The sequence below is a fragment of the Eulemur rufifrons genome, chromosome 16, assembly GCF_041146395.1.
Source record: "Eulemur rufifrons isolate Redbay chromosome 16, OSU_ERuf_1, whole genome shotgun sequence".
NCBI classification, from domain to species: Eukaryota; Metazoa; Chordata; class Mammalia; order Primates; family Lemuridae; genus Eulemur; species Eulemur rufifrons.
In genome coordinates, this window is record NC_090998.1 from 92,398,468 (window position 1) to 92,420,419 (window position 21,952).

Sequence of the window (21,952 nt, forward strand, 5' to 3'; positions counted from 1 at the left end):
GTAGAGCCAGCATGGCGAGATGGCAGAGTTCCTGCCCTGTTTCCACACTGGGTGTCCTACCCTGGCTTGGCTAGGCCACAGGGAGACCTTCCAACTGCCTTTTCCCCAGGTGCCACTGTACCCCTTCACTCGGGGGCACCTCCACCTGGCAAGTACTGGTCTCACCAACGCAGCTGCTGGAGACGGAATTCTGAGAACTGAGCACAGAGAGAAAGTCATCTGTACAACTGCCACCAGGAGTCCCACTCCCAGGAATGGTGGCCCCACTGGGTCCTCCCTCCGTTCATGCTTAATGAGCACCATGGTCCCACGTGGTCAGCCTTGGCTGGAGACCAGGGGAACCTGAAGCCTGTATTCAGGCAGTTGTTTAGCAGGGCAATTGGGCTAACAGAGTTTATGATGCGTGGGCGGCAGTGGTCTGCGAACCCCAGCAACCACTGAATATCCTTGACCTTGCAAGGCAGTGGTGCTTCAGCATCACAGTCACTTTTCCCAGCATCATCAGAACTCTCAGGAAGAGAGGACAGGTCCCAGGACCCAACTCCTGGGGCCCCAAGGCATATACATATCTTTGGGGGGGCATGGAGATTGTTCTTCTGCAGTCAAGCCAAGGCCCTTCAGACAGGGGCAGATGAACCAGGGTAAGATTCCCCACCTCCCCCCTGGTCCCTCTGGCACTGAAATACGGCAGGAGCATCACAGTCCAAAGGGCTTGGCCAAGCTCAGTTAGAAAGTGACTTCTTGGTTATCCCCCTGTAACGAAGCACAAGGTCCCTCAGAACAGGGACATGAGTGCCAGTTCTGCACTGCCACCACACTAGGACCATGGCGGTCTGCAGCTCTTTGTCTTTACAAATGCCACTAAGACCCTGGCGGGAGTTGCCAGAGGCAGACACCCCTCTTCCTTAAGTGCTTAAGGGTGTTTCCCAGAGGAGTTGGGCCTCCAGGTGTGAGAAGGAGTCAGTTCTCTTAGACAAAGGCTGGACGTCTGATCACCCAGGAATGGGGACGGCACGCTACATGTCATCTTTGGAGACCTAGAGATGGCATGAGCAGTGGAAGGGGCTGCAGTGAAGGCCACGTGGCACCTGAATGGAGAAGGAAACAGGCCTCAAAGTAGGCAAGGCCCAACACCAAGTGACATGGGGCAGAGGAGGGGGTGACTGAACACCAGCAGCTGTGGTGCTGCCCACTGGAAACCCCAGGCAGCAAACTGAGTCACCAGTGTCCACCCCTCAGCCTGCTGTGGCCCTCAGGTGTGGATGTGCGTGGATCTGCCGCCACGGCAGCCTGATGGACTTGCCCAGTGGTCCAAAGTCCACAATAACCTTAATAGGCAAGCAAATTCCAGATTCCCCGAATTCCTGGTGTGTCAGGACACTGGCAGCTGAAGCCAGGCATTAAGGGAGGTGCATCCTCTGGGAGACTCTCCCTTTAGCTGCAACATCAGGCCTCCCCAGTGGCGGCAATGGGGCATGTACAAAGTAAAGCTTGCCCCCCAGAAATGCTAGAACTGCACTCCTAGCAGTGACCACTTGGCCACTGACAGCAGGGATGAGATCCCTGCCCGATACACTGGGCCCTGGCAGGGCTGGTGATCACCTGTGGGTGGGAAGCCAGACCTCCCCCTCTCCAAGTGCACCCATCAAGCCACCAGCCTGGCCAAAGTGGCTTCCTTCTGTCCAGAGCTCAATAGAGAGAACAGGACAACCAGGTGGGAAGCTGTCCTGGGGGCCCGCAGAGGGCAGAGTAGGAGTGTCCAGGAACCGAGTCAGGCTGGGAGGGGTCGGTCAGCGTGCGCGGAGTCAGTGTGCCTGACTAGCAGAGCTGCAGTCATTAGAAGAGCTGGGGGTGCAAGCGGCAGGGAGGGAAGCAAGCAACGAGTTGTAGGTACAAAGCTGGCACACAGTAACAGGAAGCACAGCGAGGTGGGTGACCAGGGCACCCAGAGGGCTGGAAGGAAGACCTCCTTGTGGAACAGGTCTGGAGAGGCAGGAGGGGACGTCTTCAAACAGGGGCGATGCTGTTGTATGGACATTTCTTCTAAGCAGCAAAGAGCTTATGCTACCTGGGTGGCTGCAGATGCTACCAAGGTGGCGGCGGATTCTCAAAGGTTCCGTGCTCGGGTGGGCAGGGCTGGCGCCGGACTCGTCCCATTGGAAGCAGGATGCACAGGGCAGGGCCCTGTGCCTGCCGCGGCCAGCTGGCGGCAGAGCATCTGCCTTTCCCGCACAGCCCTGTTCGAGGCCGAAGTCTTCCTGATTTGGGCGCGCCGCGCGTGCCGGAGCGGAGACTTGTAGGTTCTCCGCAACTCCGCCAGGAAGCCCTGATAGTTGTTTCGCAAGGGGCTGTCCGGTTGCATGTGGGGAATAGCCCACTTCTCCGCCTCCCCCGTCAGGCGGGACACAAGGAAGGCCACTCGCTCGGCCTCGCCCGGGAAGCGGGAGGCCTGGAAGATCATGAACCTGTCCATCTGCATCAGGAAGCCCGCCAGCTGGCCCGGGTCTCCGGAGAAGGGCTCGGGCAGAGAGGTCGGCGGGGTGGTCATGGGCCGAGTCCCATTTGAGGTGATGGCAGAGATGGGCGGGGTGATCTGCAGCGCGCCCGGGATGCGCGCCCGGGTGCGAAGCAGGGTCAGCTCGGCCATCACGCTCTCCAGCATGTTGGTGAGGTTGGCCTTCTCGGCGCGCAGAGTGGAGGCCTCCCGCCTCAGCGCAGAGTTGGTGAGGCGCAGGGAGGTCAGGGTGTCAATAACGTCGTCCATCTGGGCATTTGAAGCAGCAGCAGCGGCCGGGCTTTCGGCTTTGGACGTCTGCGGCTGGACCATGGTGGCCAGAGTCAGCCCCGGGCCGAGATGGGCCGGGGGGCGAAGGTGCGGGTGCGGAGTCCAAACCTGGAAGGCTGGAGCGGAGCTGGGCCCTGCAGAAGTCAGGGCAGCGCGGCGCGCACGACCACAGGGCCAGGCGACCTGAGCGGGAGGGCAGCGGCCTAGAGAGAAGCCACCAGGGCCCAGGCAGGGGCAGCCCGGGGATCGCAGCCCAGGGAACGCGGCTCCTCCACGGCAGACTCGAAGGCCGCAGCGCCGGCCGGGAGCTGGACTCGTTCCGGGCCCTGAGGATTAAGAAAATATCTTTTCAGGCTTCAGTTGCGGAGGAGCGGGCCGGAAGCAGGGAGGCGGCGCGGAGGGCGCGCGTGGGCGGCGAGGCCTGCACAAAGCGCCGCGGCGCCCACCGCGGAGAACAAAGCGGGCTGCCCTCGGCGGCTGCGGGCCCGGGGGTGGGTAGGGGCGCGTACCTGGGGTCCCCGCGGTTCCTCCGCGGCTCCGTCTGCCGCTCCGGCCACGACCAAGATGGCCCGCTCGGGGGAGGAGACCAGGCCGATGAGTCACCCGGCCACCGCCAACTGCTTCCCGGTCAGCTCGGCCGGGCGGCGGCGGCTGAGGGTTCGGCAGGTGCAAGGCCCAAGCCGGGCGGGGCCGGGGTCGCGGCGCAGGGCGGGTCACGGCGTGGCCTTTGTGCGGGCGGGGCCAGCGCGGTGGCGGCGGCAGTGGACGGGTCTAGCCCGGGCCCGCCTGGTTGCCATGGAGACCGCCCGCTCCCGAGGGCGCCGCCGCGACCGAGGCCCCGCCCCGGAAGTGGCGGTCATAGTCCCGCCCCCGGGGTTGCGGCGCGTCCTTCCTTGTAGCCAATCGGCGACGACCGCGGTTACTGTTACTTTATTATCAGCTGCGGGTACTTTTCCCTGCGATTCTTCCCAAGGCTGCTTGTTAGGCTCTTTTTGTAGGTGTCGTAATTAATTCTTTTGACGAAGTTTACTTTTCTTCTCATTGTAACTTGAATATAAGTTTAATGTTATCTGTATTCATCGTAGCAAGTCTTAAGTCAGAGAAGTCAAAAAATCCTACTTTATATCACTCAGAGTCTCCACCTAGAAAGGGCAAATAGTGATATTTCTGAAGTTCCATCCAGTCCTTTTTCTGGTATTCTATTACAAAATATTAATTTTTGTACCTTATGAACTACTTTCTAACTGTAATAGCACGTTGTATTTTGAGTATTTTCCTGTTAAAGATAGTTCAAAAGCATGATTTTCAGTTATTGCCTAGTGTTCCTCTGAAATGGTGTACCACAATTTATTTAACCGTCCCCTTTTTGACAGATTTCTGTCTTCTTTTCCATGCTGAAGTTTTGTAAACCATACTTGTATATAAATCCCAGCCCTTTCTCTGCCAGGTTCCCCAAGGTAAACACAAAGAAGTGAAATTACTGGGTCAAAGGGAATGAACGTTTGACTCGGGATCTGGATGCCTTTCCAGCTTGGCCTTGCTGCGCTGCTTCTGAGCAGTCAATTCCAAGCTAGAGCATGGCTGGAGAGAAAAGATACCCGTCACACCAGTCTTTTGAGGACACAGTATTCAAGCAGGCTGAAGCTGCCACTTCTTACGCAGGCCCGGGCCAGTGCTGGATTCACTCACACCTACAGTTCTCACTCTGTAATGTGGGAACCGGGGCATGAGGGTGTTAGAACTTGGAGAAGATACACTGTCCCCCAGTGGGCCAGAGTGTGTACTTCTTGTGACCAGCTGAAAACTTCTAGGGTATGAAACAAGATGGTCAAGAAGGAAGACTGTGTCCTTAAGCTGATTCCATGAGACCTTCCAGATCGTTAACCTTGACTGAGGTCAGTGACTTCAAAAGCAGAAATTGACCTGGGGCCCTCTATTCCTCACAGTTCTTCCAAACACACTCTGGGGGCGGGGATCCCGACTACTCCTAGGAGTCGCCCCATCAGTCTCTGCCCTCAGGGCCAGGGTTGCACCTCCCCAGACCCCTGAAAGCTGGGTCCATAAGTAAAGTGTCTGCTGCAATTCCAGGTGTGGTTGACACCATAAATCTTACATTCTCAGGTTCATTGACTATAAGGTGCACTCTAATTTCAGAAATGATAAAACATGAAATTGAAGAAACATGTAGTTTATTTGTATTTCACTTTATTTCCAATAGGATATATGGTGGCAGCCCATGAAAATAGAGCAAAATAAAAATTTTAAGAATTTTAAAAATAAGAAAAACAGAGGAAGAGTATTTGGTTTCTGATCGAGATGATGCGTGATTCATGCTCTGCAGTGCCTATCTCTTCTGTGAGCACAGAACAACAACAAGCTACACAAAGAAAATATTGAACGGATATAGGCAAGCTCAAAAAACTTTACTATGGTCCAGAAACACGAACTGCTGAGGATTGACAGAGCCATGGGCCTGGGGCGTAATAGGAGACAAGGTTAGGAACAGAGCCAGGCTTTATATTTGAAGCCAGGGGCCGGGGGAGGAAGGGATGATCCTTATGTCAGAAAAAAGTCTGAAAAATCTGATTCACTTGTTTCAAGGGGGGACAGTTCATGTGAAGGTGTGGCCCTGGGCAAGGGAGGGGACAAGGGAGAACATAGACACAGTCTCATGGCTCTCATGCCACCTGGCTTGACAAGCAAACCACAGAGGGTTAGAATTCTGAACCTCCAATGAAAACATGTTTCTCTACTGCAGACCAGGCATGAAATGAAGTGACCCCAGACTGCTAGATGGGGGAGGGGGCTGAGAGAGAGAAAGAGAGAGAAGGGCTTTTAACCCAAAATGAGCCTGAAAACCAAAACTCTGAAGCCCATAAAAGCATCCAATGCTAAGAAGAAAAGTCAACAAAAATCAATAATCATAAATGAATTAACTCCAGATGAAATTAAAATAATTGTCTAAAATAAGGACTTTAAAATAAGCATATTTGAGATGCTCAGTGAGAACAATGAAGGAATAATATTTGTGAAAAGAACAGATATTGTGGAGAAAAAGCTATAATGCTATGGATCAGGTAGCTATGGAAAAGTACCTTTTTAAAGAAACACAGTTGATTTCCGTTTCCGGGAAGATGGAGCAGATGCACTCTTGCCTATTCTTTTCACAAGGCACAACTAACAACAGCTTTTTAAAAAAATCTCACAATATTCTAACAGATGGGGAGAAGAAGGCAGGCTGGCTAGGGAGCTCAAGACCTGAGAAATGATAGGGTGGTGAGTTCCTGGGGTTTTCTTTGGCTCCGATCCCAGACTTGGAGCTGAAGAAGCCAGCAACCTAGAAATGCCGATGGGAGCAGATTAATCAAAAAAAAAAAAAAAAAAAAAAGCCCGCTCTCTCTAGCAAAAAAGAAAAAGCCAGGAAAGGGCAGCCTAGCAAGACAGGAAACTCTTAGACGGTAACCACTCTACTCCAGCTGAACACTGGCAATACTCCTGAAATTCATCTACAGATTTAACTCGATCCTTATCAAATTCCCAGCTGCCTCTTTGCAGGAACTAACATGCTGATTCTAAAATTCATATGGAAACTCAAAGCACCTATAATAACCAAAACAATCTTTAAAAAAAACTAAGTTGGAGGGCACACACTTTGCAACTTCAAAACTTCTCTATGAAGCTATACTAATAAAAAATGTGTGCTAATTACATAGATCAATGGAATAGAATTGGAAGTCCAGAAATAAACACTAACTTTATGTTCAATTCATTTTCAAACAGGGTGTCAAGACAATCCAATGAGCAATGAAGACTCTTTTCTGAGACAACTGGTTACCCATAGCAAAAGTATGGAGTTAGACCCTTACCTTATACCATACACAAAAATTAACTGAAAATGGACCAAAGACGTAAATGTAAGAGCTAAAACTATAATACCCTTAGAAGGGAATGTAGGGGTCAATCTTTGTGACCGTGGATTGAGCAGTGGTTTATTAGCTGTAACAACAAAGTACAAGTGGCAAAAGAGAAAATAGATAAATTAGACTTCATCAAAATTAAACATTTTAGTGTTTCAAAGGACATCAAGAAAAGACACCACCTCACAGAATGGGAGAAAATATTTGCAAACTATATATCTGATGAGGCACAATATCCAGAGTATATAAATAACTCATACAACCAAATAATAAAAAGATAAATAACCCAATAAAACATGAGCAAAGGATTTGAATAGATATTTCTCCAAGGAAGATATGCAGGTAATCAATGATTACGTGAAAAGATGCTCAATATCATTAGTTGTTGAGGAGCTACAAATCAAAACCATATGAGATATCGCTTTGCACCCCCTACTAGTGCCATAATCTAAAAGACAGATGATAACAGGTATTAGTGGAGATGTAGAAAAACTGTAACCCTCACACATTGCCCGTGGCAATGTAAAATGGTACAACTACTGTGGAAAACAACTCAGCAATTCTTCCAAAAGTTAAATACGAGGTTTTCGTGTAACCCAGCAATTCCACTCTTAACTATATGCCCAGGAGAATTAAAAACATATACTCACACAAAAAACTTGTACACAAATGTTCTTACAAGCATTATTCATAATACCTCCCCAAAGGAACCAACCCACCTGTTCATCAACTGATGAATGGATAAACAACGTGGTATCATCATACAATGGGATATTAATCAGCCTTAAGAAAGAATGAAATACTGATGTATGCTACAACATGAATGAACCTTGAAAGCATTCTACTAAATGGAAGACATCAGGTACAAAGGCCACATATTGTATGGTTTTTATTTATATAAAATGTCCGTAATAGGCAAATCCATAGAGACAGAAAGGAAAGTAGTGGCTGCCAGAGTCTGGGGGGAAGGAGGGGATGAAAAAGGGCTGCCGACGGGTACAGGGTTTCTTTTCAGGGTAATGAAAATGTTCTGGAATTAATGTTGATGGCTGCACATCATTGTGAAGATACTAAAAATGACTGCATTTGTTTAAAATGTTAGGGTATATGAATTATATTCTTAAAAAATCAATGGCCATTTATGATCTAAACTCATAGAAAAATGGGAATAGAAGTGAGCTTCCTCAACTTGATGGAAAGTATCTACAAAAACCTCGTAGCTCACATCACACTTAACGGCAGAAGACTGAATGCTTTTCCCCTAAGATTGAGAACCAGCTAATGATGTCCATTCTCACTACTGTCATTCAGCGTAGTGCTGGCAGTTCCAGCCAGTGCAATACAAGAAAGGGAGATAAAATGCAAATGGACTGAAAAGTAAAAAATAAAACTGCCCCTATTTGCAGAGGCACAATTGTCTATGTGGAAAATTCCAAGGAATCTCTAAAACAAACAAAAACCTAGAACTAATGAGTGAGTTCGGCAAGGTTGCTGGATACAATATGAACATACAAAAATCCATTTCAGTTGTGTATACTCGCAGTGAACACGTGTACAGAAAAATTAAAAACACAGCATCATTTACAATCACAGAAAAACACTCAGGTGTAAATTTAACAAACTAGGTCCAGAACTTGTGTGCAGAAAACAACAAAACATGGATCAAAAAATCAAAGGTGACCTAAATAGAGAGAGACACACTGTGACATGGATGGGAAAAATCTACATAGTAAAGATGCCAGTTCTCCCCAGAATTGATACAAAGGTTTTAAGCAATGTCTATGAAAGTTCAAGCAATATTTTGTGTAGATATAGAGAAGATTGTTCTAAAATGTATATGGAATGGTAAAGGAACTCAAGTAGCTAAAATGATTTTGGAAAAGAAAAATAAAGTGGGCGGTGTTCGTCTGTCCAATTTCAAGGGGACTTATATAGCTGCAGCAATTAAGACCAGATTATCTTGATGGATAGACACAAAGATCAATGGAACAGAACAGAAAATCCAGAAATAGACCCACACACATAGGCCCAACTGATTTTTCACAAAGGTGCAAAAGCAATTCAATGGAGGGAAAATAGCCTTTTCAATAAATGGTGCTAGAGCAATTGAACACCCATAGGTTAAAAAAAGAAGAAAGAAGAAGGAGAAGGAGGAAGGAGGAAAGAGAAGAAGAAAATCTCAGTCTAAATCTCATGTCTACTAAAATTATCTCAAAATGGACCACAGGCTTGAATGTGAAACACAAAGCTATATATACAGGATAAACTATACATACAGGATAACTCTTTGGGATGTCAAGCTAGGCAAAGAATTCTTAGACTTGATGTCAAAAACATGATCCATAAAAGGAAAAAATGGTAAATTGGACTTTATCACAATTGAGAGAGGATGAAAATATTATACAAGCTAGAGACTGGGAGAAAATATTTGCAAACCACATGTCCTACAAAGGACTAGTATCTAGAACATATGAAGAACTTTCACACTCAATAGCAAAGCAGCAAACAAAGAATCCAGTTATAGAATGGGCAAAAGACATGAACAGGCATTTTACCAAAGAAGATAAGCAAGTGGCAGATAGCCATATGAAAAGATATTTAACAGCATTAGCCGTTAGAGAAATGAAAATTAAAACCATAATGGAGATGTCACCACACACATATCAGAATGGCTAAAATAAAAACTAGTGACAATACCTAATGCAGGTGAGGATGCAGAGAAACTGGTTACATCACTCTGGGGATGTAAATGGTACATTTTCCACTCTGGAAAACAGTTTGGTAGTTTATTAAAAAAAAAAAAAACTAAGCATGCCACTGCCATACAACCCAGCAATTGCACTCCTGGGCATTTATCCTAGAGAAATGAAAACTTATATTCACACAAAAAACAGTGCACAAATGCTGATAGCAATGATATAGCCAAAACCAGGAAACACCCTAGACATGAATGGTTAGGCAAACTCTAGTATGTCCTTACCGTGAAATACTACTCAGCAATAAAAAGCAACAAACTGTTGATACATGCAACAATCTGGATGAATCTCTAGAGAATTGTGCTGAGTGAAAAAAAAACCCAAAAGATATGATTCTCTTTATTCAACAAGCTTGACAGCATTATAGAAACTGAGAACAGACTAGTGGTCTCCAGGGGTTAAGGAGGGATTTGGGGTGGAAAGGAAGTGGATATAGCTATGACAGGGCAACAAGCGGGATCTTTGGTATCTCGATTACACCGATGTCAAGATCCTGGCTGTTGTACTATAATGCCGTGAGGCGTTACCGCTGGGGATGTTACCAGTGGGGACACAGAGTAAAGGGTACGTTGGGTCTTTTCTGTCTTATTTCTTAGGCCTACTTGTGAATCTACAATTAGCTCAAAATAAAAAAGTTTACTCTAAAAAAGAAAATATAATAATTAAAGTAAATATTTACTAGAAGGGATAAAATTCAGGCTGGATACAGCTAAACAAATCATGAATTAGAAGAAGTTACTGAATAATTTATCTAAAAGGCAGAGATTTTGAAAAATATGAAAAAGCAGGTGGAACACTTGGAGGATAGAAGAGAGTAGAGAAGATGGAGGAGAGACAATATCTGAAAAGGTAAAATGGCTGAGAACTCTTCCAGAACTGAGGAAAGATGAGAATGTTAAAGTGTCCACATTCATTGAATCTGGCTGCATTTGTTAGCCATTGCTGCGTAACAAACAACCCTCTGTTTGTTATTTGTTAAGCCCCCATTTTTCTGCCTGTAGTTTGAAGGCAGATTTGCTGGTGGGTTGGGTCTGAAGTGTGAGAGAAAGCTAGGACGCAGGGCTGTCTGCACGTCCTGTAGGAATGGAGACAACGTCAACTGAAGCAGGAACAATGATGAGAGAAGTGGGTTCTGGGAGGGGAGGAGAACACCAATTGTTGAACTTGAGGGACCTTTTGGATGTCTCCCCGTGGGATGTCAGGCTGGCTCTGGGATACACAATTCTGAAGTTCTGAAAAGAGGTCCACTCAAGAATCATCAATAGATGGATGATATTGAAAGCCCAGGCCTGTCTGCAATCATCTGGGAGAGAGTGTGAACAGGAAAAGGAAGTGGGTGAAGAACTGTGCAGTCCACAGTTCGGAGGTCTAGGCGTGGGCAGGAGCAGCGAAGGAGCTGCTGAGGAGGCCAGAGGGGCAGAAGGAAAACCAGGTGCCCCCCGGCCTCGGAAGCTGAGAAGCTGCTTCCTTCCTGGAGGAGGAGGGATGCTCAACCCCGTCAAGATCTTGGAAAAGGCAGGGTCACCACTCAGGGAAGCTTTTAAGAGCAAAACAAGTTGCTAAAGATAATTAAAATATGCATTTTCTGAAATATTATTTATTGCCTGACAAATTAGTTTATTATGGTGGTGGGCCTCTAAATGTCACTGGTGTTTTTCTGAAGAATGCTTTTTTCTTCAGCATGGTTTTATTATTCCTACTTTTGTGATAAAATCACTTGCAGTCTTACCCCAAATTCCATCTGTGGTTATAAATTACTTCTGTTGACATTAATTAACTCTTCTCTGTAGACCATATTTTAAAAGAGAAAATCCTCTTCTTATAGGTACCGAGGTATCAGGTGAGCTCAGAAAAAAACCTCTACTAAATGGACAATTTTCTTAGTTCTAGTTTTTTTGTATTGAAATTTGTAAATATTCCAGCTCAAATATCTCCATAGTTTCAGTCATTTTGCCTCATTCGGGCCACTTTTCTTCAACAAATATTTTTATAAGCCAAAATTTATTCCTTCCTCTGCCAAAATTTTTGTATTATCCTTTTGAATGTTTCATCAAATTTAGATACTGCAAATAGTAGACCTTCCTGGTTTCTTTCCACTCCAGTACACAATATAAATTTTTCCAATTAAAACTAGGAATCTTATCAAAAGTTTCTTCCCACATGCTGAGATAGTCCAAAAACAATTATGGAATTTAAAAATTAGACCTCATACACCACTGGAGCTCTCCGCACTTAATTTATTCACCTCCTCCCTTGCCTTTGTAAAGATGAATTTCTGTGTTTCTCTGTTGGCAAGGCTTGTTTCTAATAATTACAATTCGCGAGAGCTTTAAAGCTCAGAATTCTTGGCACTCATTTATTGAATACTTTGATTAAAGATTTCCAACAGATTTGAACACAATGCAACAAAAATTTAGGACTTGTTTATGAAAAGTTCAGTTGCACCATAGGACATTAGGTTGATGTACAGAGTCGTTCTTCAAGGCCTCCAAAATTTTGAGAGTCTGATTAATGACTGCAGCAAACACAGGAATATGCTTGAGGCGAGTCTGTTTTGGGGGCAACACTGACTATGTCAAAAAAAAAAGTTTATAGCCCAATTTCTCTAACTATATATAAAAATACTTGTAAACGTTGACAACTATAGCTTCTACTTTGCCTGATAAAATAGTAGAGACAATTTGCATGCAAATATAAACATTTCACCTCAGCCGATCCTAGGTACGTCTCTACTCTACAGTTTTCCTAATTTATGCGAGCACCTTGCTTTTTATCAGGATGCTGATGCAAATTCCCTCTGTTATTAAACTGTCCTCGTTTACCTGGATTGAGTTTGTCTTTTGTTTTCTTTTTGGACCCAGCCCGTTCAGAAAATCATTTGTCATTAATGAGAACAGATAAAAATAGACAGAGCTGAAATCCCACCCCCACATCTCACGCACGCGTGCCCTGGGAGGACTGCATAAGGATGTCTGTGGAGGTTCTGTTTACAACAGCAAAAGCCTGGAAACAACCCCAATACCCATCAACAGCAGGCTGGAGAAGTAAAGGGGAACAATAAATAGTGATTCTCAAACTTTAGTGTACATGAGAATCACCTGGAAGTGTCGACCCCACACCCACAGTTCTGGGTCCTATGGGTCTCGGGTGGACAAGAATTTGCATTTCTAACAAGGTCTCAGGTGATGCTGAGTACCTTAGTACCCCACTTTGAGAACCACTGCTGCACAGCGATGAAAATCAATGAGCTGCTGCTACAGACACACCAGTGAGTGAAAAAGGACACAAAAGAGTACGTACGTTATGATCTCTTTATATAACGTTCAAAACCAGGCAAAGTCAGCTTGACTGTTTAAGGGAGTGTATGCAGGTGGCCGATGTGCTAAGGAAACAGACACTCACTGCCACAGCCTGCAGGGGAGTGACCCCCTCCGGGCAGGAGGATGGTTCTAGCGGAAGGAAGAGGCACACACCTGGGCTTCTAGAGTGAGGGCAGCAATTATTTAATAAATTCCACATTTGTGTGTTTGTTTTTTTTTTTTTTTTTTTTTTTTTTTTGAGACAGGGTCTCACTCTGTTACCCAGGCTAGAGTGAGTGCCGTGGCGTCAGCCTAGCTCACAGCAACCTCAAACTCCTGAGCTCAAGCGATCCTCCTGTCTCAGCCTCCCGAGTAGCTGGGACTACAGGCATGTGCCACCATGCCCGGCTAATTTTTTCTATATATAGTTTTAGCTGTCCATATAATTTCTTTCTATTTTTAGTAGAGATGGGGTCTCGCTCTTGCTCAGGCTGGTCTCGAACTCCTGAGCTCAAACGATCCGCCCACCTCGGCCTCCCAGAGTGCTAGGATTACAGGCGTGAGCCACCACGCCCGGCCCCACATTTGTGTTTTGTACACTTGTCTGTGCGTGAGTTAAATTCCACCACACAAAGTTTAGAAAAAGAAAGGAAAAAAGCAAAGAGATTCTGTGCCGAGAGGGACCCTTGGAGGGGGGAGACTGGACCAGAGGCAGCAGGACAGGCCACTCCCGCGGGGCATGAAAGGGAAGGAGACACGGGGCGGGCCAGAGGGGCAGCAGGCTCCAGAGACGCCGCGGAATCTGAGAGCAGGAGCGTCGTGTCTGTGTGCCAGCGGGAATCATCCACGAGGGAAGGAAAAGTTGGTGACTCGAGAGAAGGATGGTAGAATGTCCCAGAACGAGGGGCCGGTGCGGACCTCAGTAGGAGAGGGGGCTGGAGGACGGGAGGAGCCGCCTCCCTGGGAGTGGGGGCGTTTTCCACGTCACAGGGAAGGAGCGGAGACCGGCGTGGACAGGGGTGCGGGCAGCGGGACACACGGCTGGCAGGAACTTGTGCAGATCTCTGCCGGTTGCGTCTGTTTCCCCGATGAAGTGGGGAGTGTACAAGTTTGCTGGGGCTGCCGTAACAGTGCCAGGGCCTGAGTGGCTTAAGCAACAGAAATCTATTTTCTTATGGTTCTAGAGGCTGGAACCCCAAGATCAAGGTGTGGGCAGGGTTGGTTTCTTCTGAGGCCTCTCTCCTGGGTGGGCAGATGCCGTCTTCCCCCTGTGCCCTCTCGTGGTCGTCTGTGTCTGTGTCCTAATCTCCTCTTCTTAGAAGGACACCAGTCATATTGGGTTAGAAGCCACCCTTACCGACCTCATTTTACCTTAATTACCTTTGTAAAGGCCCTGTCGCCAAATACAGTCACATTCTGAGGTCCTGAGAGTGAGGACTTCAACACATGAATTTGGGGGGACACAGTTCCACCCATAAAAGGGTGGGAAGGTCATTAGCTGAGAGGGATGAGTAGGCAAAAGTGAAGAGGTGCTGGAGACGTGAGGAAGAGAAGAAAATGTGAAATAGTTTCCGAGGAGAGCGAGAGGGAAGGATGGTAAGTGGGGGGCGGTTGCTGGGTAACGTTCAGGGCCGTTTGAGGATGATGATCCTGGTCAACTTCCCTTTGCTCTACATTCTTGCATTTGTTTTGTTCTTTTTCTGACCCTTCAGTTAGACGCCTGGCCCATCAGTTCTCACCTTTCTTCTTGTGGAGTTATGGCAAAGAGGGAGGTGGCATGGGAGTTATTGGGGACTCTCACGGGCTGAGGGCTGTAAAAAAAAGACTCACAGTGCCCGGACTCTCATAGCCCACAGGGGCTGCTGGATGTGTCAGGGGATCACATTTTAGGGCAGGGTGCTTGCTGCCTGCTAGTCTTCTCATAGTCAAAGGTGAGAAACCATCGTAGGTGCAGGGAATGCACCCTTCAGGATAGGCGCCAAGCAGCCCAGACTGAATACCAGCTGCACAGGGAGTCGTCCTGCAATGTAAGACGCCAGCCTTGGGGTGCAAGTGAGGCGCTGGAATTGTGCTGCTGGAAGAAGAGGAGCCCCTGCTTTCGGGAATATCTCTTGTAGACAATGCAAACATCCAGAGTCATTTACCAGACAACCCCGCTTATGCCTTTACATGAGGTAGATACTCGAGGCTATAAATTTCCCTCTAACTACTGCTTTGACTACATCCCTCAACTTTTGATATTTAATACTTTCATCTTCACTCAATTATTTTCTAAGTTCCATGCTTCCACATGACTTATGTGAAAGCTTATATTTTATTTCCAAACATGGATTTTTCTAATAATCTAGACATGATTTATGGAAACTTAAAAGCATTATGATCAGGGAATGGTCCAGTTTGTGATTCATTTTTATAAATGCCCTATATGTGTTTGAAAATAATTTGTGTTCTACAGTTGTCTGGTGTTGGATTCTATATATGTCCTTTAGATTAAGCATAGTGATTTTTATTCAATTATTCCCCATATTTCTAAATTTTGATCTTTTAAAAATCTATCAATTGCTGAGAGAGGTGTATTAGAAGTTCCCAACATGTGGTATATTTATCTCTTTGTAATTCTCTTAATTTTTCTATGTTTTGATATTATGTTATTGGGGACATACAAGATTTTAATTATTACATGTTCCTAGTTGATTGAAGTGTTTATCATTATGAGCAGCACTTTTAATCTCTAGTAAAGTGCTTTACATTATAGTCAATTGGTCTAATATTAATATAGCTCTAGCTTTCTTTTAGTGAATGGCATTCAATTTTTCTATACCTTTATGTTTTAGGTGTATCTATTGTTAAGAGTGTGTAGGTAGATTTTTTTAAAAATCCAGTATGACAATCTTTATCTTTTAACTATAGAGTTGACAAGTTTAGTTCATTTATATTTATTGGAAGTATAGTTCTGTTTGGATTCATTTCTGCCAACACATTACGTGCTTTCAAATGGCCACACCAGTTCTGCTTTTTTCTATCCTTCCTCGACTTCTTTTGAATTAAGTTCTTTTTCCTGATTCCATTTTCTCCCACTGTTGATTTGGAAGTTATACTCCATTTTTCTTTCTTTAGTGGTTACGCTAGTAATTTTAATAAGGAATTCTGAGATTAATCACAATCTTTACTCTTTTTCTGAACAGCACAAGAACTTTAAACACTTTAGCTCAGATCACTCCTTTCCTGCTGTATACTATTGATGAGTAATGTAAACACGTGTCCTGTAAAACCCCACAATCAATCAACAATAGCATATTCTGGCAGAGAAAAAAAATAAAACCCCACAAAAGTTGTTTTTGTATGTAATCAGTTTTGTCTTGATTTACTCACATGTTGATCACTGCCTTTTGCTTATCATTCCTTATTTATCTCAACTTTCTTTAGAATTATCTCTAGTGACAGTATGTTTGGGCAAATTCCTGCAGTTTTTTTTTAAATGTTTGAAGATGTCTGTGTTTCACTTTTATTCTTAAAAGATATTTTGCTGCCCCAGTATGAACGGGTGACCTTGGGTATCCTGGGATCTACCTTTGTGAGTCCCCTCTAAGGATTCTCTTCATTTCTTTTTTGAATTGAATTCCCCTGCTTCCTTTTCCTCTGCCTGCCTTCTCTTGGTTTATGTCCTTGTTTGGTGGTGAACGCCTTTAGTTGCTTTCTCAGAAAGGATGCATTAAAAGTTTTAAATTTTTGTTTTGTTTAAGATCTGATGTCACATTTTGACTCGTTTTAGAATTTAAATCGGAAATCATTTTCTTTCAGAATTTTGAAGGCATTTCTCGATTATCATTTAACTTTAACGTTGCTGTTGTGAAAACAAAAATCATTCAGCCTGAGTTCTGTGTTTCCTCTTGGGAAGTGTGTGTGCATTCGCTCTGTTGTTCTGAAATTCCGAACGTGGATTTATTCTTCACTCATGTGTGGGACACTCGGTCATTTCAAACAGGAAACTCAAGTCCTCCGGTTCTACTTTGCTGGATTAGCGCCTCCTGTCTTTTCTTCGTTTCTCTTTCTGGCCAGACTAGCTGAACTGCCTGTCCCCACTGATGAACTGGAGCAAAATGCCTGGTAACCAAACTTTAGTGAAGCTTATCTCCTTCCTCAAAATTCAAAGGTCTCTCAACTTTGCCCCCTCCCCCAACAACTCATCTCAACTACCCTAAGCCCTCCTAAAATGATCTACTATCCAGTCACACCCCCTTTCATCCCACTTCCCCACACCGGGTTCTTTCTAGCTTTGTTTACTCCTCTCCATAAAAGAAAAATGCCTTTTGTCTAGCTTTGGAGACACTTGCAGCCCTTATGGTCGGACCGTTTTCCTATTACAGTAGTTCCCCTCCCCCCACTTGCAATGATCCTCTCCAACACATTCTGCCTTTACTAAGTCCCAATTTGTGTTTTCATTGCCAGCATAAGCCTCAGGGCACGGGGGACCGACAGCACCCTGGCATGGCACAGGGGAGGGGAATCGGAGCCTCACTGCCTCTTAATCAGGCACCCTTCATCCCGCTTCTGGAGGATTCTGTGGGGTAAGTCGGGTTTTCTCAGATTTCCCCACACATATTCCAATGCCTCCTTCTCAGGGCTGCTGGGTCAGGGCCCATGTGTCCGTCGTTCTTCCTGCTTCCCAAATCTTATTTCCGTCATCTCCTCTCTGTCCTTGTGGATTACCATCTGAAAAAAATCCCCCGACTGTCAGGCTAGTGGATGTGGAGAGGGAGGGTGAGAAATAGCGCATGTTTCATATACCATCTTCACCAGCCTAATTTCCATTCTAATGTCTGCGTCTATTTTTATCTTGTTTACTGTAGGCACAATGTTTCCATAATTCTAAGACACATATTTTTCAAAGTGTGAATGTTTCTGCAATGAGTGAATTCATCTTACAGTTGTTGTCAAAGATCTGGCCAGTCCCGGGCCTGGGGTGGGCACAGGGGGACCAACTGTCCCACTTTTCGCAGGACCACAGGGGGGTCTGGGGCTGCCGAACTTTCCATTTTAAAACTGGGATGCGCAGATCATCCTACTAAAGGGCGACCTAGTAGCAGAGGCCAGAGGGTGCGACCTCATCCTCCTCACCTCCTTATCGTGGGCACTGGTAGCACCACAGAATGTAGATTGGAGCCTGAATGTGCACACCTGGTTTCACATCAAAATTGGCTTTCACAGGACAAGATGATAAGGCATTAAAGCCAAAAGTTCTTGCTCCATCGCAAGGCAGTGCCTGCATGAGTTTCTCCTTGTCTTTTGAGGCTTATATTTGAAACCATGTTGGCATCTGTACCAGCCAGCTATGGTCACAATAATGCTGCATAACAAAAACTCAACGGCTTAAACAGCAACCATTTCTTTCTTTTCTCTCGTGTGCCTGCGATCAGCTGGAGGTCAGCAGACACGGACTGGGCTGAGCTTGACGCTAAGCTGCAGGTAGAATCCGGGTGTGCTCCACCTGTGTGCACTCAGGGCTGCAGGCTGGAGCGGCAGCAGCTACCCAAGGGGACGCCCTTCTCATGGTGGCAGAAGCCCGGCACGCCGAGCACGTGTCAGGACTTTGCTACGGCACATCCCCAACATCCACTCGACCGAACCAAGTCCCGGGCTGAGTGGGAAATTAGGCCCCACCCACCGTGGAGCCAAAACAGGTCACATGATCAGACCCGGCATCAACAAGGTGGAGAAGTGTCCTCACCCATGGAGGTGGGGGGCAGGGAATGAATACTCTGGAACAATTATCTAACCTATCTCACCGTCTTTATACTCACAGCCTGTCTCTCTTACATGGCACTTAGAGAGGAGGGAAAAATCCTTCTTTTTCTATCCTTTCACTACTACTTCGCTTCCCACACCAGTTGTGAGGGCAGGGGGTTCCCAAATCATCCAGTTCTCCAACTCTCCAGACACCACCTCGGGCTTCTGCAGTTGAACTCAGTTCTGACACGATTTGCCTGAAGTTAGTGCAGGCCCCACAGGTTAAGGGATTCAGCCCCACAAGACTGTCCCCACCTCAGACACCAGTTGCAAGTATTGGATCCCCAAGGTGCCCACCCCTCCATCCAACCCGGTTGTAATCAGGGTTCCCACGAACCCCTCCTCATTCTCCCGCTAGGGTGGCTCACAGAACGCAGGGAAACGTGTCTACCGGGTTATTATAAAGAACATGATACAGAACACAGATGAACAGTCAGATAAGGAGGTGCATGGGGCGAGGTCTGGGAGGGTCCCGAGTGCAGGAGCTTCTGTCCCCGTGGAGTTGGGGGTGCTCCGGCCTCTGGCACATGGAGGTGTCCAACAACCTAGAAGCACTCCAACCCCCCCCACACACACACCTCCCACACCCTCCCCCAGCCCCCGTATCAGGGAATTTTATGGACGCTCCATCACACGGGCACAATGGGTTGTTAACTCAATCTCCCGCCCCTCTGCCCTTCCAGAGGATGGGGGTGAAGCTGAAAATTCCAGGCTTCTAATCCTGCCGGGTCTTTCTGGTGAAGAGTCACCTCCTTAGAACACAAGATGCTCCTATCACCCAGGACATTCCAAGGGATTGGGAGCCAGGGTCAAAGACCAAGTATTAGAACAAAAGATGCTCCTAGCACCCCTAATTGCTTAGGCAATGACAAGGGTTTTAGGAGCTCTGTGCCAAGAGCCAGGGACAAAAGCCAAAATCTCCTTTCTTATTCTACCACAGTGTCACAGCAGTCACATGGCCCAGTGAGGCCGTCAGCATCTGCTGTCCAGGACAATGCTCGCCTCTGTCTTTGCGAGCTGCCTCGACAGCCCTCCCCCAGTGAGTTTTGCAATTACTTCTTGGCGTATGTGCTAGGTCAGGCCACCCCAATCCTGTTCTCCAGATTCTGCAAGTTTTTAGTCCTGAGCTACGATAACAGACAAAAAGACTGAGAGTTAATTTTGTATGTAAGACCCACGCTTGTCACACACCTGCCAGTGCATGAAAGGCAGGTGAAATTGCCAAACCTCTCAGAATAGAGCCTAGAATTCTCAAGGCTTTGAGCGCCTTTGAGAGGTTTCGGTGACCGATTCATTCATTAAAAGGGACTATCGCTCAGGCGCCAAACATCCCTCTCCCTGAAGCTTCTGGCCGCTTTTCAGAAAAAGCCGTTTAACTTCCAGTGATAAGTAATTCAATTAAGGGGAAAAATGGAACTCCAGCTCCCGTCTCCTCCCCGGGGGTCCTCAGCACAGCCCGCGTTCGGAGAGTGAGGAACAGAGGCGTGTGGAAAGCCACGGGGCGATGCTCTGGGTGACGGCAGCAGCCAAGGGGGACTCAGAAGGAACTGCAGGCCCAACCTCCGACGGTGGTAACCAAAGCAAACAGGAAATTGGGATGGAGTCATGTGGATGGAGAGACGCACTTGTCAATGAGGTTTTTTTTTTTTATCCCTCACTTATAGCCGTGTTTGTTAGTGTCCTGGAAAACTGTCAAGTCCGTGGTGCACCTCGAGTTTGGGCCACTTAGGGATGAGGAGTGGATTTTGTGTGCCACCTCAAGTCTAATTTTGGGAAGAAGGCCGCAGCGGGTGGCGGGGTGGAGCAACAGGAAAGGCGGTTTTTCTGTCTACGCACTGGAGGAGCCATGTGGGGTGGGGTGGTCTGTATATGCGGGCGCGGAGGCCACACAGGCTCGGAATTTACCAGAAAAGATTGAGGGGAATTCCCAAATTCCCAAAGGAGGGTTCCTGGAGGCGGGGGGTTCTAGGGTCTGGTCACAGAGGCAGCAGGAGCCATTCCAGGAATATTCCACTTGGTGCCAGGAGACGGGTCAGCCCGGGCTATTGAACCCCTACGCACAGAGCTGCCCCGGTCGGGAGAGTGTTGCTGGCAGGTGGAACCCTTCCCACACAGTCGGGATTCCTTTGGCACCGGACTGTGGGCCTGGGCAGCACCAGTGGCGGCTCCAGACCCCAGGGGCGCAGCTGTGAGCCAGGCGGGCAGAAGTTCTGCTCCCCGGGGGGCAGCGCTGGCTGTCCGAGAGGCCAAGATCGCTGCCGTCCATCCTGGGGCCCTGCGGGTGGGGCGGCCAGGGAAGAGGAGAATGATGGCGGGTCCGCAGGGGCCTCCAGGTGAGAGGTTGGGTTTTGGAAGCCTCTGGGGCCTCAGCTACAGCAGGAACCGGGGGCAACCCCGCCCCCCGCATGCGTGGCCCAGGGAGGTGGCTTCACAGAGCTCCTCGGCGCACAGACGTCAGTCCACCCCTCAAGCTGCTCCCTATCCACGGGCCACCTGCTCAGTCCACTGCTCACGCTTCCCGTGACATCGAAATTCACGTAAGTAAAACCTGAAATGCTTAGTTTAGCTTAGGGTGTGTGGTTCTGGTTATATTTTTCTCTAGTGTACATGAGAATACACGAGAAACTCTCTTAGTTTGGGCCTCTTCAGAAGCTCACGGCAGGCTGGGCAAAGCCAAGCTCGGACAGGTGGATTCCGCCAGTGTAGACACAGCGAGCCACTTGCAGAGTCGGGCAGTTTGTGACGACAGAGAAGGGAAGAGGAGCCGAAGGGGCAGCTCCCTGGGTCTGTGTCTCACTCACCAGAAAGGACAGCCCTGAAACAAAAGGGGCCGGGACCGCGACTCGGACTGTGGTGTCCCCTGTGGCCGAGGAGCAGGTCAGCTACAGCTCAGCATGTTCACACTCTGCATCCGAGGGGGGCACAGGAAGCTCCACAGCTCAACAGACCCGGGAAGCCGGGGGACGCTGGGAGCCACTTGAGAACACGCACCTCAGGACCCCTGCAAGGGGCGCGGGAGGCAGGTGTTCACACCCCAGCCCCGTCACTCACCAGGTGGGGCCGCTGCAGGGGTGAGTTCGTCAGCACTGCTGACCGGACCCGCTCTGGCAGGGATGCTGCCGATCAGATGGGCAGTGTTGGTCTGTATTCTAACAGGGGCATGACCTTGAACCAGGCCCCAGACCTCCCTGTGCCTCTGTTTGCTCATCTGCACAATGGGGCAGCACCTTCTGGTGCAAGAGACCGTTTTGCCCCAGGCCACACCCCTGCCCCCTTGGACAGCCCGAGCAGATGCCCCAGTGCCGGGGTCCAGTGTCCTGTGCTCTGAGCATCCCCATGCCTGTGCCCTGGGGATTTTTCTGAAACTGGGGGAGCTCCCTCAGCCTTCCTGCTCAGCAGCCGGGAAAT

General features: G+C 47.6%; 1 protein-coding gene across 1 annotated transcript; it reads right to left on the minus strand.

Moving 5' to 3' along the window:
• Nucleotides 1-1,742: 1,742 nt before the first annotated feature.
• RTL6 (retrotransposon Gag like 6) lies at nt 1,743-3,374 on the minus strand. Its single transcript, XM_069490228.1, has 2 exons — nt 3,295-3,374; nt 1,743-3,111 (listed from the first exon to the last, which is right to left on the minus strand). The coding sequence occupies exon 2, from the start codon at nt 2,825-2,827 to the stop codon at nt 2,108-2,110; it is 720 nt and encodes a 239-aa protein (XP_069346329.1). The 5' UTR covers nt 2,828-3,111; nt 3,295-3,374; the 3' UTR covers nt 1,743-2,107.
• Between the last annotated feature and the right edge of the window lie 18,578 nt (nt 3,375-21,952).

Coding starts and splice junctions, on each gene's coding strand:
- RTL6 (XM_069490228.1), bottom strand. CDS start 2,827: ATGGTCCAGCCGCAGACGTCCAAAGCCGAAAGCCCGGCCGCTGCTGCT.